Consider the following 22,728-nt stretch of genomic DNA (forward strand, 5'->3'; position numbering starts at 1 on the left):
GATACATCGGGCAGCTTAGCATCCCCCATAGAAACCGCTGCGGGGGGGGGATCGCAGCAGGGATCAGTGGTTTGTGGTCCCCCTTTGATATATTCAGAAGATACATTATATTTGCGGATAACCGGGGATTTAGCCACAAATATAATTTGATAAATGGGCACCTTAGGCTTGTCAAGCATTACTGAAGAAAAATAAATAAATAAATCAAGGAACATCCAATAAACAGGTTTCAAACACAACATACTTACTCTACAAAGTTATTCAATGCAGCTTTTGGATTGCAGGAGACATAGATCAGTCGTTTAAGATGTTCAGCTCTTCTGATTGCAATAATTACTTTGGAATCTGGAAATGGAATCATGAAAAGCTATAATACAGTCAGTATTTTGACATTCCTTTGAGCGCAGCGGTTCTCAAACTTGGTCCACAGACCATGAACTGAGTGCTAGCAGCAGATCCTATGGTGGGCCACTTTAAAAGAACAGTAACATCGTTCAACAGTCAATGTAGACTATTTTTGAATTTAAAAAAAATACCATTAATTTAAACCAGATTGTTTGAATTGCAAAGAATAAAAAAAAAATTGGACTTCAAAAGGGCTAAAACGTATGTTCTGGCGAGTAGATCCTGTTTATCCCCCACCATACCACTTATGAGAAACTGTATGGAGGATAGAATGCTTGGGATTAATCCTAAGAGACTAATGTCCCCTTTCATCTGTCCCTGAAAGGAAATATTCTCTCCCATACATTTTACACCTCATCCAGGTCTAAACACTTCATAAATATTAGCAATATCAGTAATTATTTATATTAGAAAAGTGCGTATCCTCTTCCTCAATTTTAAGCCAGCACAAGTTCTCAACTTAGGGCTGTATTCAATGATAATTACACTATGTGCAGCGAATCCGGTTTAGGATTTGCTGCACATTCGCAGGGTTCCGGAGAGTTGGAGCATTTGCTGCCAGCCCTCCCTGTCACCCTATTCAAAACCGCAGGGGCTTGCTGCCCCTAACAGTGATTTTTAACCCCTGCGGTGAACAGTGACAGGCAGGGAGATGGAAGCCTCCCTGCCTGTACTGGAATGCGTGGGGGAGAAGGAGGGCAGAAGCTGCCCCACCCCGGGAGAGCTGTCAGGGGACACGGGTAGGGAGCTGCTGCACTGGTCCTGCTCGTGCATATGTAATGAGCGGGACCAATGTGAAGTGAATATTTAATGAGCGACTCCCCGCCCCCTGCTGGCGAATGTGTAAAAAAATAATAATTATAATTAAAAAAATGACATGCACATGAATAAAAATAGGGTACTTATATGTTAGCTGGGCGCCCACTATAGTTAGTACGCTCATACCCCCACTATCCATGTCAGCATGGAGTTGTATTTATATAGTGTGGCAAGCGCAGCGAGCCACCAAGCCCGAAGTGTGGTGAGCCCCGCGAGGGGATGCGGAAAAGCAAATATATGTTAGTTGGGAGCCCACTAACCTAAGTACCAAAAATATCATGCCCCTTCACAGAATAAAAATTACTGAATTTTTACACCCCAAAAAAAATAAAATAAAAAAAACCACCTTGATTTTAAAAGATCACATTCCAGTTCACCTTAAAAAGATGTCGAATGCAAAAACTGTGAATCATGGCGAAAATCATGGAGAAAGCAGTTCTCCATCCTAGCACTGAATACACTCTCGGCGAATCCCAGTGAAAACCTCATTGAAATACACCAGCGAATTGCAGCGAGCATGAAACAGAGAACTGGCCGGTATTCACTGTTCGCTTTCGGTGAACATTGAATAGGGTGAATCAGATTTTCAGTGAAAAAGATTCACCGCAAGGAGTGAAAACAGCCCGCTTCGCCGAAAAAAACAAACAGTGAATCGGGAGCATTGAATAGGCTGTAGTGGAAGACCAGAAAGGGGCAGATGTATTAAAATACACTTTTGTTTTTTACATTTTTTTCCCGATTCACCGAATCATCACTTAACGGCTTAAAGAATTAAGCCCCTCAGTTTACAGTAGGAGAGCAGAAGCGATGTACCCACAAAACAGGTCACAAATTTAAAATCGTGTTGGAAGACAAACCACGGGGAAACTTTGCTGCATATTAATACAGCACACATCCACCCCTACAAGAGGAGTAACGGCTATAGCATAGGCCACAAGAAATGAAGTTACTAGGCTGCACACGTCAGAACTAGTGCACTGGACGTATATGAAAAAGGAGATACTAACCATCTATCCCATGCCTTATGAAATTTAACCTGATTTACGGGAAATGTAAACGTTTCATGCCCTGCAACTTCAATGACCAGTGATATCCATGCAATAGTTGTGGGGCCAGATGATGCCATCCACAACCTAGCCACCCACACCTTTGCCAATGTACATAAATTAATAACATAGCGCTTTGCACATTTCTCTAAAACCTCCTAAAATGCAGACCTTTGGGGTAAGGGCATCTATAGGTATTCTCGGAAGGACTATACATTTTATAACTTCCACCTAGAATGAGGCAATGACAGGGCATGACCACAATAAGTGCCAGTACAAGGCCCGCCACTTCAGCCGCACTTCAGACACCCATCGTCAATTCTGCCCCCAAGTTTTATCAGGCACTCAGGCGTAATATACACCGTGTGTAGTATAAACAGCTGAATCTGCTGGTAGCAGACTGAGGCTGTAGGTATACGAGGGCCATTTAAGGCAGCGTCCCATACTTTCCGAGACAGAGGTTCCAAGCCCACCCTCCCAGTTTAATCTGATACATGGCATATCATCATCACGGAGTGAAGTGAGTAACGTTGCATAGACTACGGAAATGGAGAGCCTGTGGCCAAGGGAAGTCATTCATTTCTTAAAAGGCGAGTCCTGTATGCTTGAAATTGTACCTAGAAACTGTGCTGTGCAGGCGTGTTTGAGTTGGAGATACCTAAAAAAGTATGCATTAGGGATAGGGAAATCCAATTTAAGCTGTTGGAGCGTCTTGAAAACACCCTCATGATACATTTGCCCAATCATGAGTGAACCCTGTTTACCCCAAACCTCATACAACTGTAGCCGAGATCGTTACCTTAATTCCGTAGTACTATCCAGAGGGGGAATCACGATACAAACCCACCTTAGGAAGAATAGCGGCAGTCCACTTCAAGACAACTATATCCTGTTTTACTATAGGTAGCTTGATTAGAGTTATATTACCGCTCAGTAACAACTGTAGAGGTGTAAGGCCAGGCAAAGCCCCAGACACAATCAAGGCTGGTAAATATACATCAAACCGGTTAGTAATCCACTCCACCATATACGCCAGTCGAGCCGCCACATAATATTGCCTAAACATGGGGAGATCTAGACCGCCCAGACATACGTGGTCGTGTCAAGGTATTTAATTGAATGGCTATACTATATGATGGAAGACAACTAGCCATCTATATGTTTAAAGACCTTTTGGGTCACGTTTGTTGAGCATACAGCAGCTTAGGCTGAGCAGTCATTTTGACAAAATGAACCCTACCAGTAATCGTGAGAGGAAGCCTACTCCACATGGCTATACGGCAGCGCAGGTTGTCAAGTTGAGGCATGATATTAAGACCCACATAGCCAGACTGTTAATTGGTGACCAAAATACCCAGAGTCAACCCATAGTAACAGAACAGCCAGAAGGGAACTGGATGGACAGGAAGTAATAAAGTCATGTTCTTACGTAGTCCAGCTCTAGGTGGGTCAACTATAGCAACAGGGTTCTGAGACTTGAATGAGTTTATCAACGTAGGGAAGATGTCTTCGGCTTTGCCACAATGAAATTCAATGTTGTTTAGTTCTGTAATCAAGAAAAAAAAAAAAAAGTGTTGTATATTTATTCAAGGCATGCAAGTTACAAGGAATCTAATCATCTTTAACATCTGGTCATTGTGACCTCCATCAACTATTAGCAGAAAAAGATAATTCTGTACCGGACTGACTTCTCAAGACACATCGTGCAAACTGCCATTTTCTGAGACCACTTTTTATGAATTCACTAGGAGCCAGTATGAAGTCTAGTGTCCGTGAACAAGCCTGCTGGTAAAAGACATTGTGGATCCAGACACCTACTGTGTACACACAGCTCTTTCCCTATTGCATGGTAAATGCATTTTAGAATAATGCATCTTTCATATATAACCATTTCCCTTTCTTCTTATACGTAGCGATACCGTGCCTCACCAAGGAAAACATTACCCCATACCTGTCAGGAAACAGAGTAGCTTTTCAGGTCTTCTAGTATTATATTTAGTGGCTAATGTGGAGCCTTCAATGCAGTCGGACACATGACAATCACGGCTTTGTGACATCTATCCTGTCATTGGCTAATATTAGCTAGTGCTTCTTTAGACAGACTATGCTGGGGAAGCCCCGGAAGGGTGGCGGATGAGCAAAAGAGCAGAAAGGCTGCTGCCCTCTGGGTGAGGACAGATCGTTAGAGATGCTGAAAAATGAAAACTGTAAGTTGCTTCTCAAAAGTGCTTTACAAGTTTCTTCTGTACCTCTGATGAGAGAAATAGGATCCTCCTCCCTCAAAGATATATATGCAATTTAAAACAAAATATCACTACAGAGAACAAGTACAACATTTTGGAGAAAGTTCTGGTTCTGCACATTCATTGCCACCACTACACCAAATCATTGGTCTTATTTAAAAAAAAATATATATATAATAATAATACATATTGTAGACTACTAGTAAGCCTGCTCGAAGCAAAAGCTTTGAAAGCTTGCTTACTTTCTGTGTTTGTGCATGTGAGAAAGATGTAGTTTCACTCTCTGCCAGCAGATGAAGTGTTTCAGAGACTCACAGACACTAGACGTATATACAGATCAGTGACGGCTAACCTTGACACTCCAGCTGTTGTTGAACTACACATCCCACCCAGCATGCCGGGCATCAGTTTTAGCATGTCCAAATAGTAAAACTGTAGCAGAGCATGCTGGGATGTGTAGTTCAACAGCTGGAGTGTCAAGGTGAACCATTACTGATAAAGAGGATAGCACTGCCTTACTTACGCATGGTTTACTGAATTCAATGTCACACTTTATATTAAAGGCTTAAGCAGGTCTGTTTCTTTAAGCAGTCATTTTGAAAGATAAACCAAAATTGAAAATGTGTTCTATTACTCCTATGTAATAAAAGGCCAACGCTGCTCCTCACCTCTATGGAGGGAATTCAAGTGTTTTGAGCAGCAGCGACCACTAGATGGCGCCAGAGTAATTCAATTGTTGCTCCATTTGTGTGTTCACAGCCACCAGCGCTGGCATTACTCATGTCATTTTGATATGCTAGTAACTGGACCAAGGCATTTTAGGAGTAGAATGCATAAGGCAGTAGCTCCTAGTGAATACATAAGTAGCAGTCCATGAAAATAAATGGCTGTTTGCACCATGTGTACGAAGAAGACAAGAACCAAATGATTGTCTGCCATAATGATGGAGGTCTTAATGGGTATTATTTCATGTAGCTCATTGAAAGTAACCAAAGAGCAAAAACACATACAAATTCTTTAGTCCTATTCAATACAAATAAAAATAGTTCTGCATTAAATAATGTATTGGCAGTCACAAGTAAAACAATACTAACATTATTAACAAAATCCTCACGCTCCAATGTATCCCTCAACCCCACCCTGCTACCTTCCCCAAACTGCTAGGAGTTTGCTCCGGATCAGGCACTCGTTTAAAAATTTGTATATAACCATCCGACTCAATGTGACTGGTAGATAGAACAACGGTCTAGGAGTCTAATGCACACTGCCAGGTGCTGCAATATGGAAACAGCGGCCTACATAGTTTGGCTTTCAACTCTGTCCGTTTACTAGATTGCTTGCTTTATTTTGTTACTGCAGCAATTACTGGTGATAATAAACTCCCTTATGCATATAAGCAGTGGAAGATACATGTACATCACGGTAGCTATACTGTTATCATTTTGGAACATCTTCATAAGTGCAAATTCATTTCTGACCGCATTCATTCCATTGGGACCTTCTCGCACACTCACTAGCATTATAGTAGTGTTCCCGCTAGGCTTATTTTACGGGGCGCTGCGCCCTGCCCCTTTTAAAGCAGCAGATTTCCGCCCTGCCCGTTTTTGCCCGCCCTGCACAAGTTAATAGCTGCTGCCGCGCTAGAAGTCTCCTCCCGCTGACAGTGTCAGCTTCTAGGGCGGCAGCGTGTGGAGTGGACACTTCCCCCCCCTTCAGCCCTGCAGTCAATGCGGGACGTCTCTTACGGTCTTACCGCAAGGCAGCGCTGCCATTGGTTTCACAGCGCTGCCGATCAGGAAGTGGGCGGGGACATGCTGGACCCGCTGTGTAAGTGTTGGCGCACGGTCTCTCCCGGTATATAGCGGCTCATGAAGCCACCAACAGCAGGTATGACACTCGCAGTGACCACCCTTCCCACCTCATTTGGTTGCTGGGTATGGCGGCTGTATAGTGTCTATGCCCAGCAGAGGCGTAGGGAGGGCAGAGCCACCGGAGCTCACTCCTCCCCTCCGCAAATGATCCATGGAAGTTTCTACACTAACGTAACGGCGGCAGCGTGTGCCGACGCCTGCCTCCTGCCCGGCTGCTGCCTCCTGCCCGGCTGCTGCCTCCTGCCCGGCTGCTGCTCGGTCCGGCTTCCGGGCAGCGCAGCAGCACTCCAGAGTTACCAGCCTTAAGGAGACGGATTTCTGCTGCCGCCCTGTTATCTACAGTATCTATTGGTCCAAGGTGGATTTGTTTTTATTTTTTTACTTTTACAGCTAATTAATGTTCGTAAACATAGTAATAAACGAGGTTTGGGGGATTTGTGGGGCCAGTGGGAGGGGAGGGGGTAGATTCCGTTACAGTGTCTTATATAGCGCAGCATATTCCGTTACAGTGTCTTATATAGCGCAGCAGATCCCATTACAGTGTATTATATAGCGCAGCAGATTCCGTTACAGTGTCTTATATAGCGCAGCAGATCCCGTTACAGCGTCTTATATATAGCGCAGCAGATTCCGTTACAGCGTCTTATATAGCGCAGCAGATTCCGTTACAGCGTCTTATATAGTGCAGCAGATCCCGTTACAGCGTCTTATATAGTGCAGCAGATCCCGTTACATGGTCTTATATATAGCGCGGCAGATCCCGTTACAGTGTCTTATATATAGCGCGGCAGATTCCGTTACAGCGTCTTATATAGCGCGGCAGATTCCGTTACAGCGTCTTATATAGCGCGGCAGATTCCGTTACAGCGTCTTATATAGCGCGGCAGATTCCGTTACAGCGTCTTATATAGTGCGTCAGATTCAGTTACAGTGTCTTATATAGCGTGGCAGATTCCGTTACAGCGTCTTATGTAGCGCAGCAGATTGCGTTACAGCGTCTTATGTAGCGCAGCAGATTGCGCTACAGCGTCTTATGTAGCGCAGCAGATTGCGTTACAGCATCTTATATAGCGCAGCAGATTCCGTTACAGCTTCTTATATAGCGCAGCAGATTCCGTTACAGTATCTTATATAGCGCAGTAGATTCTGTTAGTGTCTTATATAGCGCAGCAGATTCCGCTACAGTGTCTTATATAGCGCAGCAGATTCCGTTAGAGAGTCTTATATATTTCAAATGTAACATGCCAACACGTTAGCCATGCCCCCAATTCATTACCGGGAGGAGGGGCGCAAATTATGCCCTTGCTCCGGACACCATGGCACCTAGCTACACTGCTGATGCCCAGCTGCAGTCGGCCGGGCACATGACCGTAGTATGCCCGCAGCCTTGTATCTGTTGCACTGGCGGCCACACAATTATATGGGCGCTCGTCAGCTGTTGATTGGCTACAGATACCATTGTGTCCTGCTGCATACCTCCCAACATGGCCCTCTCCAGGAGCATTCTGTCCCTCCTGGAGAGGGTCATGTTGGGAGGTATGCTGCTGGGACTTGTAGTTCTCCAGAAGATGACATGTCAGAGGTTGACAACTGCTGCTTTTCCATCAGCACATGCCTACTCTTATGGTACAGCTGGCCGTTCCTGCAGCTATTGCTGTAGATGCAGGATACCTACCTGACCCCACCATCCTATAAAAAAAGGTGAATGCTGCTTTAATGGGGGGAATTCATGTGTTGTGTGTGCCTGTGGCCACTAGATGGTGCCTGATGGAGTGGACAGCCATAGGTGCTGATATAACAGGGTCTGGGTTAGGTTAGTCCAGTGGTTCCCAAACTCACTCCTTTAAGACACCCTGATGGTCCATGTTTTATTGATATCAATTCTTATGGATCAAATTAACTTAGGAAATAACTAGTTACATCAAATTAATTTAGGTAATAGTTAAGCCACCTGTGCTCAAGCATTTATATCCTAAAGACCATATAGCATAAATGTGCTGATGGTGTGACCCTCCAGTGTCACGAGATGGGTTATATGGCATAAATGTGCTGATGGTGTGACGCTCCGGTGTCACAATATGGGTTATATAGCATAAATGTGCTGATGGTGTGACACTCAGGTGTCACAATATGGGTAATATAGCATAAATGTGCCGATGGTGTGACGCTCCGGTGTCACGAGATGGGTTATATGGCATAAATGTGCTGATGGTGTGACGCTCCGGTGTCACAAGATGGTTATATAGCATAAATGTGCTGATGGTGTGACGCTCAGGTGTCACAAGATGGTTATATATTATAAATGTGCTGATGGTGTGACGCTCCGGTGTCACAGGATGGATTATATAGCATAAATGTGCTGATTGTGTGACGCTCAGTTGTCACAAGATGGTTATATAGCATAAATGTGCTGATTGTGTGACGCTCCGGTGTCACAGGATGGGTTATATAGCATAAATGTGCCGATGGTGTGACGCACCGGTGTCACAGGATGGGTTATATGGCATAAATGTGCTGATGGTGTGACGCTCAGGTGTCACAAGATGGTTATATAGCATAAATGTGCTGATGGTGTGACGCTCAGGTGTCACAAGATGGTTATATATTATAAATGTGCTGATGGTGTGACGCTCCGGTGTCACAGGATGGATTATATAGCATAAATGTGCCGATGGTGTGACGCTCCGGTGTCACAGGATGGATTATATAGCATAAATGTGCCGATGGTGTGACGCTCCGGTGTCACGAGATGGGTTATATGGCATAAATGTGCTGATGGTGTGACGCTCCGGTGTCACAATATGGTTTATATAGCATAAATGTGCTGATGGTGTGACGCTCAGGTGTCACAAGATGGTTATACAGCATAAATGTGCTGATGGTGTGACGCTCCGGTGTCACAGGATGGTTATATAGCATAAATGTGCTGATGGTGTGACGCTCCGGTGTCACAGGATGGTTATATAGCATAAATGTGCTGATGGTGTGACGCTCCGGTGTCACAGGATGGATTATATAGCATAAATGTGCTGATGGTGTGACGCTCCGGTGTCACAAGATGGGTTATATAGCATAAATGTGCTGATGGTGTGATGCTCAGGTGTCACAGAATGGGTTATATAGCATAAATGTGCTGATGGTGCGACACTCCGGTGTCACAAGGTGAATTATATACTGTAGCATAAACATGCTGATTGTTTGTAGCTCAGGTGTCACCATTTTGACCTTTTAAATTAAAATGTGCCCTCGCGATTGAAAAATGTGCCCTCGCGATTGAAAAATGTGCCCTTCCCGTGGTCAGCACCCTGCCCTAAAAAATTTCTAGAGTGAACACTACTACAACAGTTTAAGCAGAACATCCTGCATTTTGGAGGGGTAATAAGTTTACTTGAGGAAATGCAAAAATGAGTCAGTTGGAAAAGCAACCACTTTTTCAGCGATTTTGCTTCAAAATTTAGGTTAATAAAAAAATATATATATAATAATTATGGGGCTTTAATTTTAGTAGCATAAAAGTTAACAAACTTGCACAAACTTTTACTTACACATTCCTCCCCCCCCCCCCCTCTGAAATAACTTAGCATTAGAGATTACTTACTGTTGAGATGGGCATTAGCCTTGGCATCTGCAATGGCTTCCTGGCAAAGCTCAATCCCAACAACCTTCTTCACTTTCTATCATAGGGGACATGAGAAACATCTTAAGGATGTCATTTTATTAGACACAAAGACTAAAGCCCCGTACACACGGGGGAAATATATTGCTCAGTCATATATTGCTAGCAATATATGACTGAGCAATATATTGCCCAGTGTCTCCTTTTCATCAGCGACCAGAGATGGTCGCTGATGAAAGGTAACCTCTGCCGGTGGTGCCGCAGAGGTAATCAGCTCCTGCGACCAGCGATTAGAATGGGGCTGAAAACGGGGGGCTGAAAACGGGAGCGCGCACGCGGTGATTTATCGCTGGGGCACACTCCTATCACTGGCAATATGGTCGCCTGCGACCATATTCCCAGCAATTTCAGTCCCTATCGCTCCCCTGTGTACGGGGCTTTACATGAAACACACACACTCCTAGTCCGCTCACCTTGGCTAATGAGATGCCAATGGTTCCAGTCCCACAGCAAACATCCAGTACAGTGCTGTTCTCATCCAACTGAGCCCAATCCGCAATTGTTGAATATAAAACCTCTGCTGCAAGTGTGTTAACCTGTGTGATATGATATGATTTAATTTAACTTAACAAGTCACTGACTGTGCAATTAACATGTAAACAGCCATTTCAAAACCATAGGTTATTTATACTTCTGACAAGAATTGTGGGGATGGTTTCCTTTCCATTCAGGCAAATTGTATATTTAAAAACATCTTGGTATTTTCCCATACATATTACTTTTGAGTAATGTGCACTTAATCTACAGCTATCTCCTCATCGCCCCATTGTATTTACAACTGTACATATTTTCAGCATACATTTGGCAGTAACATAAGATTGATTAGTGCCATTAACCACTTAAGTGGTATGCCTGGAAATTTTCCGGGCTCAGCTGCACTGCCGCAGTGGGCTGTCCCGGAAAATTTCAGGGCATGTCACTATGTAGTAGGTGCACGCCAGTGGGGCCTCCAATATCCTTCTGTAGTGACATAGGCGGCAGGCTCGGGGATGTTCAGGGGGACTCGGGAGAGTCTTCCCGAGCCGCCGCAAAACATCCCCGAGCCTGCCACCTGTCTGATGACTGACAGGCGTCTGGGGCAGCGGCGGCACTGGAGCTCCGGCTTACTAACGCCAGAGCAAAGGTGAGGGTGGGGGCGGCAGCAGCGGCTTGTTATGATCTGTGGTGGGTTTTGCTGGGGCAGGACAAACCTGCCCTGGTAGGTTTGTCCTGTCCCAGCAAATCCCACCACTCAAGGGGTTAAGGGCACATTGCTGGACATTTGTTTCAGGCTTCTACTAGGCTAACTGTAATTCCTCATTAAAATGAGAAGACTGAGGTAAAACGGCCACCTGAGCTTTTTTTCCGCTAGAAGAAGTCGGCTTCGGTACAGAGGCTTCCTCAAGCTTTAGCATCTGACAAAGCCTCAATCAAAAGTTTGACTCCAGAGTCTAAAGAAGAATTTGTTTCCCCATCCTCCAAAGAAGAGGCTTGGGAATCACTCTCATAATACTGAAAGGAAACAGGGGAGGATGCTAGTCTGTGAATCGTAGTAATGAACTTAAAGAAGTGGCTATTTCTGTCTAACACCTGGCCATATAACAGGCCCAGATGGGCTCCTTAGCCACAGAAGAGGAGGGTCTAACATCAGAAGTGGCTACTGCATCATCAGCACCCTGAGCATGCCGTAGCTCCGCTATAGTCTTCCACAGCTCTGGCCCATTGAGGCATAACAGACTTGACCACTGGAAGAGACACCGTAGGTGTCGCAGTGCAGACTGAGCGGACAGTACCCGGGTCTGTGCAGCCTTTAGGTAACTTCTTGGCACATTGTGCACAAACTAAATAAAACAGCAGAACCTGCTTTGGTTTTAGACCCTTTGTCTGGCTTCCCTGACATTGTAAATGAGGACAATATGCTAGAATAACAAAATAAATTACTTTAATCACAAAGTGAAAATAAGCCAGAAATGAGGTGCTAATAACTAATCACTGTAACACTTAATACCTGTGGATTAAATACAGTCTACTGTAATAGTCCCAGCTATGGGGGTTATTTAGACCAGATTGCTGCTCAGAGAAATTGCAGCGTCCAGCAATCAGATAGCCGCCGCCCCTTAGGGTGAGATTCCACCCTGTGCAAGGCTACAAATTGCTTACGAAAATATCACAGCTGTAAATCCATTTGCAACTCACTCACCATCTAATAAGTTCCCACTGTGTGCAGTCTGCACAACCCAGGACCTACTTAGCCTGTGCGATAGAAACAGACTGATCGTGGTCAGAGCTGATACGTCACACCCTCCATGAAAACACCGCCGCACACCTGCAATTTTCCTGTCATCAGGTTACCACCTCCAAACTGCAACTTCATGTCAATCAAACCACGGGCAGGCAAAGATTTAAAAAAGCCCCAAACCCCACTGGATGCTGTTTTTTTGTGCCTAACCTCCATAGCCCACACTATTCCAGGGGTAATGACGCAGCACACCCCAGATGGATGATGGAGGAATTTGGGGAGTTAAGTTTTTACCACATTTCTGAATAAAATAAGTTTGTCAGGTGGGGCTCCATTGTGGTATTACCCCATAGAAGCCTATTGGATCCTCATCAAATAGCTGTGCGAGGGATCCAAACCTGATCCCTCCCAGCATGTCTTCTGCCCATTGACACCCCAGATTTAGGAGCCAGAGACCAGCGGCTATCCCAAATGACAGCTCTGATCATTTGCATATGTTACTACATTTGCATTTAGTATCGTCGTATTGGATGGTGGGATGTACCTGCCCTCTAGATTGCATCAAATTATAGTTTTGAACATATTGAGATAATCAAGCACAAAAATCGTAAATAGATAAAGATGTTTTTAAGCACCAATTTACAGTGTAAGTATTTTTTAAATTGCTTCACAGCATTCTCCATACCTGGAAGAAAGCATGAGGTGAGATACGGAAGGTGAGGCCCAGCAGCTCCTCATAGATGTATTGGTCTCCAGTCACATGCTGCACAAGCAAGTCCTCCAAGTTTGGAGATTTTCTGCAGGATGCACAATTTGTTCAACTACACACCTTATTGTACCATTAAAAAGTACGGATTCTTACCCGTTAATACGCTTTCCTCTACTCCACCATGGCAGCTGTACTATGGGTTTTCCCCCTCATTAGGTAGATCTGGAAAGGAAAAAAAGACACAACACTGCCCCTATATAAGGACCGCCCCTACAGAGGCTCAGTGTCTTGATTATCAGCGAGTATGCACTCTTTATACAAATAACTTAAATTAACATCATATATTGCGTCATATATCCCAAGGGAGGGAATAATGCTGCCATGGTGGAGTAGAGGAAAGCGTATTAACGGGTAAGAATCCGTACTTTCCTCTACCTCCCCATGGCAGCTGTACTATGGGTAATACCATAGCAGTGTAGAATAAAAATTTGGGTGGGGCCGAATAAGAAAGTCATACCTTATACCAAGTAGGTTGTAGTCACCTACATGTACTGTATGTCCCTCTGAATTAACGTTCATCCCCTTATTTGGGAGTTTTTTTTTGTTTTTTTATATTACTGCGCTCAGTATCTTCCTGCCCAGTTTCGCATCACTGGAGGACTCGATATCCAAACTGTAATGTCTAGAGAAGGTGTGGGCTGATGCCCAGCAGGCTGCTTTACATAGTTCCTCTAGAGATGCTGCTCCCTTCCTGGCCCAGGAAGACCCTACTGCTCTAGTGGAATGAGCTTTTAGGCTTTGTGGGACCTCTTTGTTGTTCAGCTTGTATGCTTCTGCTATACATGTCTTGATCCATCTAGCGATGGTTGCTTTTGAGGCTCCGAGTCCTTTATTCTTGCCTTCTGTCACAATGAAGAGCCTTTTTGTTTTCCTCCAGTTCTCAACCCTTTGTAAGTAAATGGTTAGCGCTCTTTTAACATCTAGTTTGTGTAGTCTTCGCTCTTTCTCATTAGCTGGTTTTGAGCAAAAGGATGGTAGTACTATCTCTTGGTTGATGTGAAAAGATGAAACTACCTTGGGCAGGAAGTGAGGATTTGTCCTTAGGACTACTTTGTTTTCATAAAAGTTCAGGAACGGCTCTTCTGCCTAAAGGGCCTGCAGCTCCGACACCCTTCTTGTGGATGTTACTGCCACCAGAAACGCCACTTTGGTTGTTAACCATTTAACTGGTACCTCTTCCAGAGGCTCGAAGGGGCTCTCGGTTAACGCATTTAGCACTAGATTTAGGTCCCATGGTGTAATTGGGCTACGGAATTCTGGCCTTATCCTCTTGGATGCTTGTATGAATCTTTGTACATACTTGTCCTCTGCAATTTTCCTGTCTAGTATGGCGCCCAGTGCTGACACCTGGACTTTTAGTGTACTAACGGATAGCTTTTTGTCTAAGCCGGACTGGAGGAAGTCCAGTACTGTTGGTATGGCTCTGTGATTTTTCTTCTGGATTAAACAGAATTGTGTGTATGTTTTCCATATTCTGTAATATGTGCCTGATGTTGAGCTTTTCCTGGCTTTTAACAGAGTTCTTACCACTTTAGCTGAGAAGCCCTTGTTTACCAGGGTTCTGGTTTCAGTAACCATGCCGCTAGGTTCCAATCTCTGGGTTGGCGCTGTGTATATCTTCCCTGCCATAGTAGATCTTCTTGGTCTGGTAGTTTCGATGGCCCTGCTACTGCCATCCTGATCAGTTTCTGGAACCAGGCTCTCCTTGGCCATGTGGGCACGACGATTATTACCGTTGCCTTTTCCCTCTGAATTTCGTTCAGTATCCTTGATATGACAGGAAAGGGTGGGAAAACGTACATCAGGCCTTGCTCCCAGTGACACGTCAGTGCGTCCGTATTCCAGGCTCCTTTTTCCCAGTGTCTGGATACGAACTTCTCCACCTTCCTGTTGTCTCTGGTCGCCATGAGATCTATCTTTGGATACCCCCATCTCATAACTATCTCTTCGAATATTCCTTGGGATAATTCCCACTCCCCTGGCTTTATCTGCCTCCTGCTTAGGGCATCTGCTTGCTGGTTCTTTCGTCCCGCTATGAATACTGCTGAGAGGCTGCTCGTCCAGGCTTCCGCCCAGTTCAGCACTAGTGTTGCTGCTGCCATCATCGGTCTGCTCCTTGTACCTCCCTGCTTGTTGAGGTATGCTACTACAACCGCGTTGTCTGTCCTGATCATTATGTCTCTCTGGTACAGTTGTTGTTGGAAGTGCCGACACGCCTCCCTCACTGCATTCATTTCTCTGATGTTCGAATGAAGTGTTCTTTCTTGTCTTGACCACTCTCCTTGGGCAGCTGCCCCTTCGCATACTGCCCCCCAGCCTGACATGCTGGCATCGGTTGTTAGTAATACTTGCTGTCCTGTGGTGAAAGACTTCCCTTGTCCTAGTCTTCCTCTGGTCATCCACCAGAGCAGATCTTGTTTGGCTCCTTTTGATATTATAATTCTTTGTGTGGTCCGCTTGCTGTCCCGGTCCCACTGAGACAGAAAGCAGTTTTGTATGCCTCTTGTGTGAAGCCTTGCCCAATTTACAGCGTCTGACGCTGCCGACATTAGGCCCAGTAGTCTTAGACAGTCTGCAGAGCTGACTGTTCTTCTTACCAAGAAGTAGTTTATCTCTTGTTTTAGCTTTGTTATTCTCTCCCGAGTTAGTATTGCCTTCATTGTTCTTGAGTCTATAATGACCCCCAGGTATTTTACCGCTGTCGTGGGCTGAAGCTGGCTTTTGTCTAGATTTATAATCCAACCATGCTCTTGCAGAAAGTTCATAACTCTGTGAGTGTGGTTTACTGCTTGCTCCTCTGACCGTGCCATCACCAATAGGTCGTCCAAGTATGCCCATACTGTGATGCCTTCCTCTCTTAGCTTCGCTACCAGTACTACTAGGATTTTGGTGAATGTCCTTGGGGAGGTTGACAGGCCGAATGGCAGAGCCGTGAACTGGTAGGTTACGCCTGATATACGGAATCTTAAGAATTTCTGATGTCCTGGATAGATGGGTATGTGGAGATAGGCGTCTCTGAGGTCTATCGTGGTCAAGAACGCGTTTCTCTTTATATCTGGGAGTATCGTCCTGAGAGACTCCATCTTGAATTTTTTTGCCACTACGTATGCATTCAGTCTTCTCAGGTCCAGTATAGTCCTGAATCCTCCCGACTGTTTTTTGACCACGAAAAACCTCGATTGCCATCCTATCATCTCTTGTCCTTTGGGGACCTCCACCACTACTCCTTGTGCTATCATGTTTTTCAGGCTTTGCTTTAGTGCCAGCCTTTCTTCCCTGTCTTTTGGTATGGGTGAGTCTTCCAGCCATACTCCAGGGTCTTGTACAAATTCTATTTTGTATCCTAGTGATACTGCTTCCATCACCCACTTGTCTTTTGTAGATTGGGCCCAAACTGAATGAAATTTCTTCAGTCTGCCCCCTACCTTTTGCTTGGCGTCATTGTGTTTGTCTGTATCCAAACCTTCCGTCTCTGCCCCTTTGGCCACGAAAGGAGCTTCTTCCGCCGGACCAGGGTCTTCTGTACCCTCTGCCTGGCCTGTATGTTCTTGCCTCCTTGAAGTCTTGGAACTGGGATCTTTGCGATCTATTTGGTGTTTTCTTAAACCCTCTGTCCTGAGGAAGCCACACCGACTTTCCCCCCGAGGTTTTTGAGATGATGTCGTCCAAGTTCTTCCCGAATAAGTAATCACCTTGGAACGGGAGTGCAACCAGTTTGTTTTTGGACTGGGCATCCGCCGACCATGATTTGAGCCACAGTGCCCTCCTGGTTACTGCAGTACTTGCGTTTGATCTGGCTGCCAGTCTGACCGCATCTAATGATGCATCACAGATAAATTCAACGGCAATTTGCACGTTCTGTATTATTTTAAGGAGTTCTGACCTTTTCACTCCGTCCAGTAAGTCGGACTCTAGGTCCTGGCACCAGGATCTCAATACCCTCGAGGTCACTGCTATCGCCGAGGATGATTTTATGGAAGCCCCGGACGTAATGTGCTGCTTACGCAGGCTCATCTCCATCTTTCTTTCCATTGCGTCTTTAAACGCATTGGCGTCTTCAAGAGGCAGAGTGGTTTTCCTTGCCAACCTGGCAATGGCTGAGTCCACTTTGGGAGCCGTCTCCCACTTCTTTACTTGCTCCGTGTCGAAGGGGTACATTTTATTAACCCTAATTGGCACAGCTATTTTCTTGTCTGGGTTAGCCCACTCTTCTTCCACTATGTCTAGTAGTGGTTTAGATAGGGGAAAAGACTTGGGTTTTTTCTTTTTATCCTTGAAAAGGAGGTCTTGTAACTTCCCTTCCTCTTGTGGATCCTCAATGCTGAGAGATTTGTTTATTAGGATAAGTAAGTTATTAAGGAGATCTGGATTAAAATCCAGCTCCATCTTCTCTTGCGTCACCTCCCCTTCTTCCACTTCTTCCTGAGGGTCAATGGCGAGGCCTTCCCCTGGGTCAGAGTCCTCGGAAGTTGGTTCCCTGGGTCTTTTATGTGACCCTTTCTTCAGATCCTCCTTTGTCACAAAGGTGTCTGCTAGGGAGGTTTTTAGCATGGCGACCAAGTCCGCCATTTGCTCCGGCCTCATTATGGGGGCTTTTCTACAGTTATCACACACCGTGCCCTTGCATTTATCTGGCAGGGTAGCATCACACACCGAGCATTTGGCCACATGTAGTTTTTTATGCTTTTGTTTAAACTCCATTTTCTCCTTGCTTGATTCTGACCTGTAAGCACATAAGTCCCTTAAATGGCTGTCCATTTACATGAATCTACTTGCATTTTCCTCCTGGCTTACCCCGATTTTGCTTGCTGCTTTTTATCATCCTCCATAACTGCATGAAACACTGTAGCACAGATATAGTAATCAGTAATCGCCAGATAGTAAGTGCAGTATAGCGCTCCGTTAGCAAGCTAACAGTGGAGCCTTACCCGGTGTCCGTCTGGTTACAGGGATTCTCAGCAGCGTTCCCTGTCAGCTGCAGCGCCCTTTTAAGTGCTGGCGTCCCTCTCTGCAGCGATGCGCAGCCTGGCGCTCCTTGATGACGTCAGACGCCCCATAAGCGTCTCCGTGCGCGCGCGCGCCCTCTTATCCTTACTGACGTCAGACGCCGCGCCTGACCTCGTCCCCAGCGCCTCCTGCTCCGGAGTTTGGGAGAGGGGAACGCCGCACAGAATGGCGCTTGCTCCCTGTTTGAGGATACCGCGTTCCAGGCAAGCCTGCAGGTATCTCTTGCGGGAATTGACATCCATAACCTCCAGCCACATTTAGCGGTGGGGTTCACCAGACAGGTGTCCCAACTACTCTGGGTAGCGGGAAGCCTTCCATTGCCTAAACCCCTGACTGCACTAGGCAGCGGGGAAGGTAGCAGCAGTGTGGGGTAAGCCTCCTCTACCTGGAAAGGAAAAAAAGACACTGAGCCTCTGTAGGGGCGGTCCTTATATAGGGGCAGTGTTGTGTCTTTTTTTCCTTTCCAGATCTACCTAATGAGGGGGAAAACCCATAGTACAGCTGCCATGGGGAGGTAGAGGAAATATATATAAAAAACAAAATACATTTTAAAAAAAGTGGCAATAGTATTACAGTATATCATTATATATCCTCACACAGAATGTGGACTAATAGAGATTTGCACTATTTTTCTATTCAATTTTGCTTATACAAATCAAATGGGCATCGAATGGTTTTTCTATATTCGATGCAGATTCGATCTCAATGAACGCTCCCGTGTAATAGAAAAATAGTCTTGGCAGCCAAGACTATATAGTACATATATGTCAAATCAAATATATATTCTGTCTAACACCAGGCCATATAAATATATATTCTGTTTACACCAGGTGTAAATATTTATGTAGCCAAAGTGGTACCTTTTACGTTGAAATATCCCTAAACAGAGTAATTTAATTTCCCCAAACTAGGGGGTAAATTTACTAAGATTGGATGTTTATTAAAGATGGGATGTTGCCCATAGCAACCAGTCACATTCTATTATCTTCTAGAACAGGCATGTCCAAACTATGGCCCTCCAGATGTTGTGAAACTACACATCCTAGCATGCCTTGCCACAGTTTTGCTATTAGGGAATGCTAAAACGATTGCAAGGCATGCTGGGATGTGTAGTTTCACAACAGCTGGAGGGCCGCAGTTTGGACATGGCTGTTCTAGAAAGTGCTAAATAAAGAGGTGTATTGGATTGGTTGCTATGAGCAACATCCCATCTTAGTAAATGCCCCCATACACAAGTCAGACTTGTCTGAGAACAAGTAGAACCCGATTTCCCTTCAATTTCCCCAGCAGAGCTACGAGCGGTTTGGCACTTGATGTGCCATTTCTTACAGGTGATAAATCGCATGCAATAGAACTCCCGGGGAGCTGCCTGTGGGAGTTCAAAGGTAATGGGATGCTGTACATTGCGGATGCTAAAAAGCACCTGTGATGTGCCGCTGATTGTCAGATTCCGATTGATCTTATGTGCTTGATATAAGATGTAAAGGATCTGATCTCATGCGCACGGATCTGATCATGTCAAACACCTCCGATTTGGGCCCATTTAACCCGATATATAGGCCTGATCTGTCGGAATCGGGTGAAATCGGCCCAAATGGGACCTGTGCATGGGCATCCTAAATTTACCCCTTAAAAAGAAATGACAGGCAACATCATGCGGAGCATAAGCTCAGACATACTTTAAGAATTTACTAAATTTATACTGAAGTTAACTATAAACTATGACTGACTATTTACACTCATTAAAATATAACCAACCTTTGTCCTTCCTCAACAAAATAAAGGGATGTGACACCACTCTCTTTTCCAGGTCCATCGGTGAAAAATGTTGCAATAGAAGATTTCAACTCTTCCAGGGAGTCCTTGCTCAGTTTCTGCAGGGATAAATCAGTGTATAAACTAGGTGTGACTTATAGGGATGCGGTCATTTGGTCTACAGCATTATGGTCGACATTGGGAAAAGGTCGACATGGGAAAAGGTCAAAAGGTCATTAATTCGACAATCAAAAGGTCGACAGAGTTTTTTCTCTGTTTTTTTGAGCCAACGTGCTGACAGGCGGTATTTCATGCCCTACCATCCACTAGGGCGTGGCGGGAGAATAAAATAGTGTGCCGAGCATATCGAGTGATGCGATGCACTTTAAACTGTGTCTATGTCGACTGTGTTGACATTCAGGTAAAAAAAAAAAACAGTGAAAACCCCTATGTCGACATTTTGGCATATATTCAATGCCGTGGGCGAGCGGTGACTGCGAGCAAGACTTTTTGCTCGCAGTCACCGCTCACCCTGTCAGTATTCACCTGACCCCCCTCATACGCAAATTCCCCCTCGCTCCGTTTTTTGAGCGAGGGAGAATTGGCGTATGTGCCTCCAAAAGCTGTGAGAATCGAGGCTAATTACAACGAGTTTGCTGCACTAGCCTCCGCTCTCGCAGTTTAGGGGAATCCTCGCAGTTCTGTGACTGCCAGGATTCCCCCGGAACGTTGCATAGTGCGAGCGGCCGGCGCGGGGGTTAAACTGCGAGGATCACTGGTTTTCTGCGATCCTCGCAGTTTAACCCGCTCGCACCGGCATTGAATACATGCCTTTGACTGTCGACCTAGACATTGTCGAACTATTGACCTGTCGAACGACCTTTCGACTTATAACCATGTCGACCTTTTCCCATGTCAACCTAATGACTGTCGACCAAATGATCTCAACCTGACTTATAGTATACATAAAATATGTATTGAATATATTTTACAAATATGTATTGACAGATCAGCCTTGTATACCTGTGGATGAAAATAAACAATGGCCATGACATGACCCTTTCGGCTGCTTCGAACCGTGAGCTGCTTCCAATGACCTCCATAAGACTCCGGACTGTACACTGCATATGTTGTAGTCCTGTGTATAGACACCAAGCACAAATCGATCAATTCTGTCTTCCTTCTGACCAGTTACTTTTAATGTGCAGTACATATAGTTTTCTATGATAACTTGTCAGATTTGCCATCTTTTGTTGCACACCCGAAAGCAAGTTTAAGTCATCTGGGGTGGGATGTACCAACATCCGCCGCCTACCGCATTCTTACTAATCCCATATGCACTTCGTAAAGTAAGGGACAGCTTTTGCCATAAGAGCTGTCCCTTGCAATGCAGCGCGGTCTGAGACCCGGGAGTACCTCTGTGCACACACAGAGTGAGGGCCCACCAGTGGGGCATGCTGGGAGGGATCTCTGACGATCCCTCACACAGCCCTGCAAAGAGAAGCCTATAGGTTTCTACAGGGAATCACCAGCAAAAAGCTGGCGATACCCACCGCAGGGCTGCCCAGGCGGAGGGTGGTTAGAGAATGTGAAAATGCAGTAAAGACACAGATATCATGTTTTTTACTGTATTTTCGCATTATTACAGGAATAATAACTATGTTGCTTGTAACAGAATAATGACAATACCTGATATATTCTTGAAAAGCCTTCACCACTTTCTTGGTGGCACTAGGAATGTGAATAGTATCAAACGGCTCCACAACAGCACAAGTTCCTCCTTTATACTTTCCAAGGCGGAAGCCAACTGTCTTGTCTTCTTCATTGGCCCCAACACCAATTAGAAATTCACATTTGTTTCGGTACTCTGTCTAACAAAAAAACTAACTTTTTTAAATATAAATACTAAATCATAGAGAATATGTACTCAAAAAAAAAAAAAAGGGACATACTTAATAACATTTACCGCCAATATTCAAAATGGTTTTCTGCAGTAGCTCTCAAGCTTCTAAATGTTAGAACAGCATTTACATGACACATTACTGTGTAATCATTCATGTTTGCATAAAAGTTCTATTTTATACCACCACTATGTTGGGACACATGCAGGGCAGTATTAAGAGAACTGCTTGCACCCCAAGATCCTTTTAGGAAATCCTTGGTTTAATGGAGGACTGTAACAATGGAAATTCGCTCTACAGTATATATATATTTTCATCAATGAGGAATTTTGAAAGTTAACCCCCAAAAAATTAAAAAAAAATCACCATGATGCGATTTCTTTTTCAATGGCAGAAGTGCACTTAAAACTCCCAGTGTCCTATTGCCATTATCCTAAAGACCATGGAAGTCATTGCAGGTACCTGTGATGGGGACGGCTTCACACGTTCCAATAGACAGCATACTTTATTATACTTCTGCTTCTGAACAAATAACCATGGTAATAGGGCCTTGTTAGTGTTTCCTATCTCCCTGCAGAAAACAGAGTCATTTGGTCATTGTAACACAAGCAAAACTAGAACATGTTACTTCATCACTGTGGGAACCCATTTATTTCCCCCAAACATTTGGTGTGAAATGTTTACCCATATTAGCTTTGTAAAAATTAGTATGTGCTTACTTTTCCTGATCTAAAATAACTCAAACTCACCCACAGCAAATCATGGTATTTTTCCCCATTTACTAACCTTTCACACATGCAGCTATAATCCGGGTTTAAACTTATGAAAACGCATTGACCCGGGATTTCTGCACGGGTGAGAGGAAACAACCCAGCTAAGCTATTCTTACTAACCATCATGTCCATCAGCCTAAATTAAAAAGGAAGTTCATGCAGTTTCATTTTTTACCATTTAAAACTATGACATTCTCAAACTTCTAAAACCAGCTGCTCCAAAATCCTTTGTCTGTCACCCATGC

The 22,728-nt window shown here is 44.7% G+C and overlaps 1 protein-coding gene across 3 annotated transcripts in view; it reads right to left on the minus strand.

The window, feature by feature from the left end:
* The window catches only part of TRMT2A (tRNA methyltransferase 2A), a 31,483-nt gene that overhangs the window by 1,369 nt on the left and 7,386 nt on the right, over positions 1 to 22,728 (minus strand). For all 3 annotated transcript variants that reach the window (XM_083149771.1, XM_083149753.1, XM_083149761.1), the window contains 9 exons: positions 22,173 to 22,281; positions 21,499 to 21,680; positions 20,833 to 20,947; positions 19,813 to 19,928; positions 12,964 to 13,075; positions 10,474 to 10,596; positions 9,983 to 10,058; positions 3,700 to 3,816; positions 249 to 345 (listed from right to left, as the gene is read on the minus strand). In XM_083149771.1, the coding sequence (XP_083005897.1) occupies positions 249 to 345; positions 3,700 to 3,816; positions 9,983 to 10,058; positions 10,474 to 10,596; positions 12,964 to 13,075; positions 19,813 to 19,928; positions 20,833 to 20,947; positions 21,499 to 21,680; positions 22,173 to 22,281 (1,047 nt within the window). The remainder of the gene's footprint in view (positions 1 to 248; positions 346 to 3,699; positions 3,817 to 9,982; positions 10,059 to 10,473; positions 10,597 to 12,963; positions 13,076 to 19,812; positions 19,929 to 20,832; positions 20,948 to 21,498; positions 21,681 to 22,172; positions 22,282 to 22,728) is intronic.

Source organism: Crinia signifera, chromosome 1, assembly GCF_055691185.1.
Source record: "Crinia signifera chromosome 1, ASM5569118v1, whole genome shotgun sequence".
NCBI classification, from domain to species: Eukaryota; Metazoa; Chordata; class Amphibia; order Anura; family Myobatrachidae; genus Crinia; species Crinia signifera.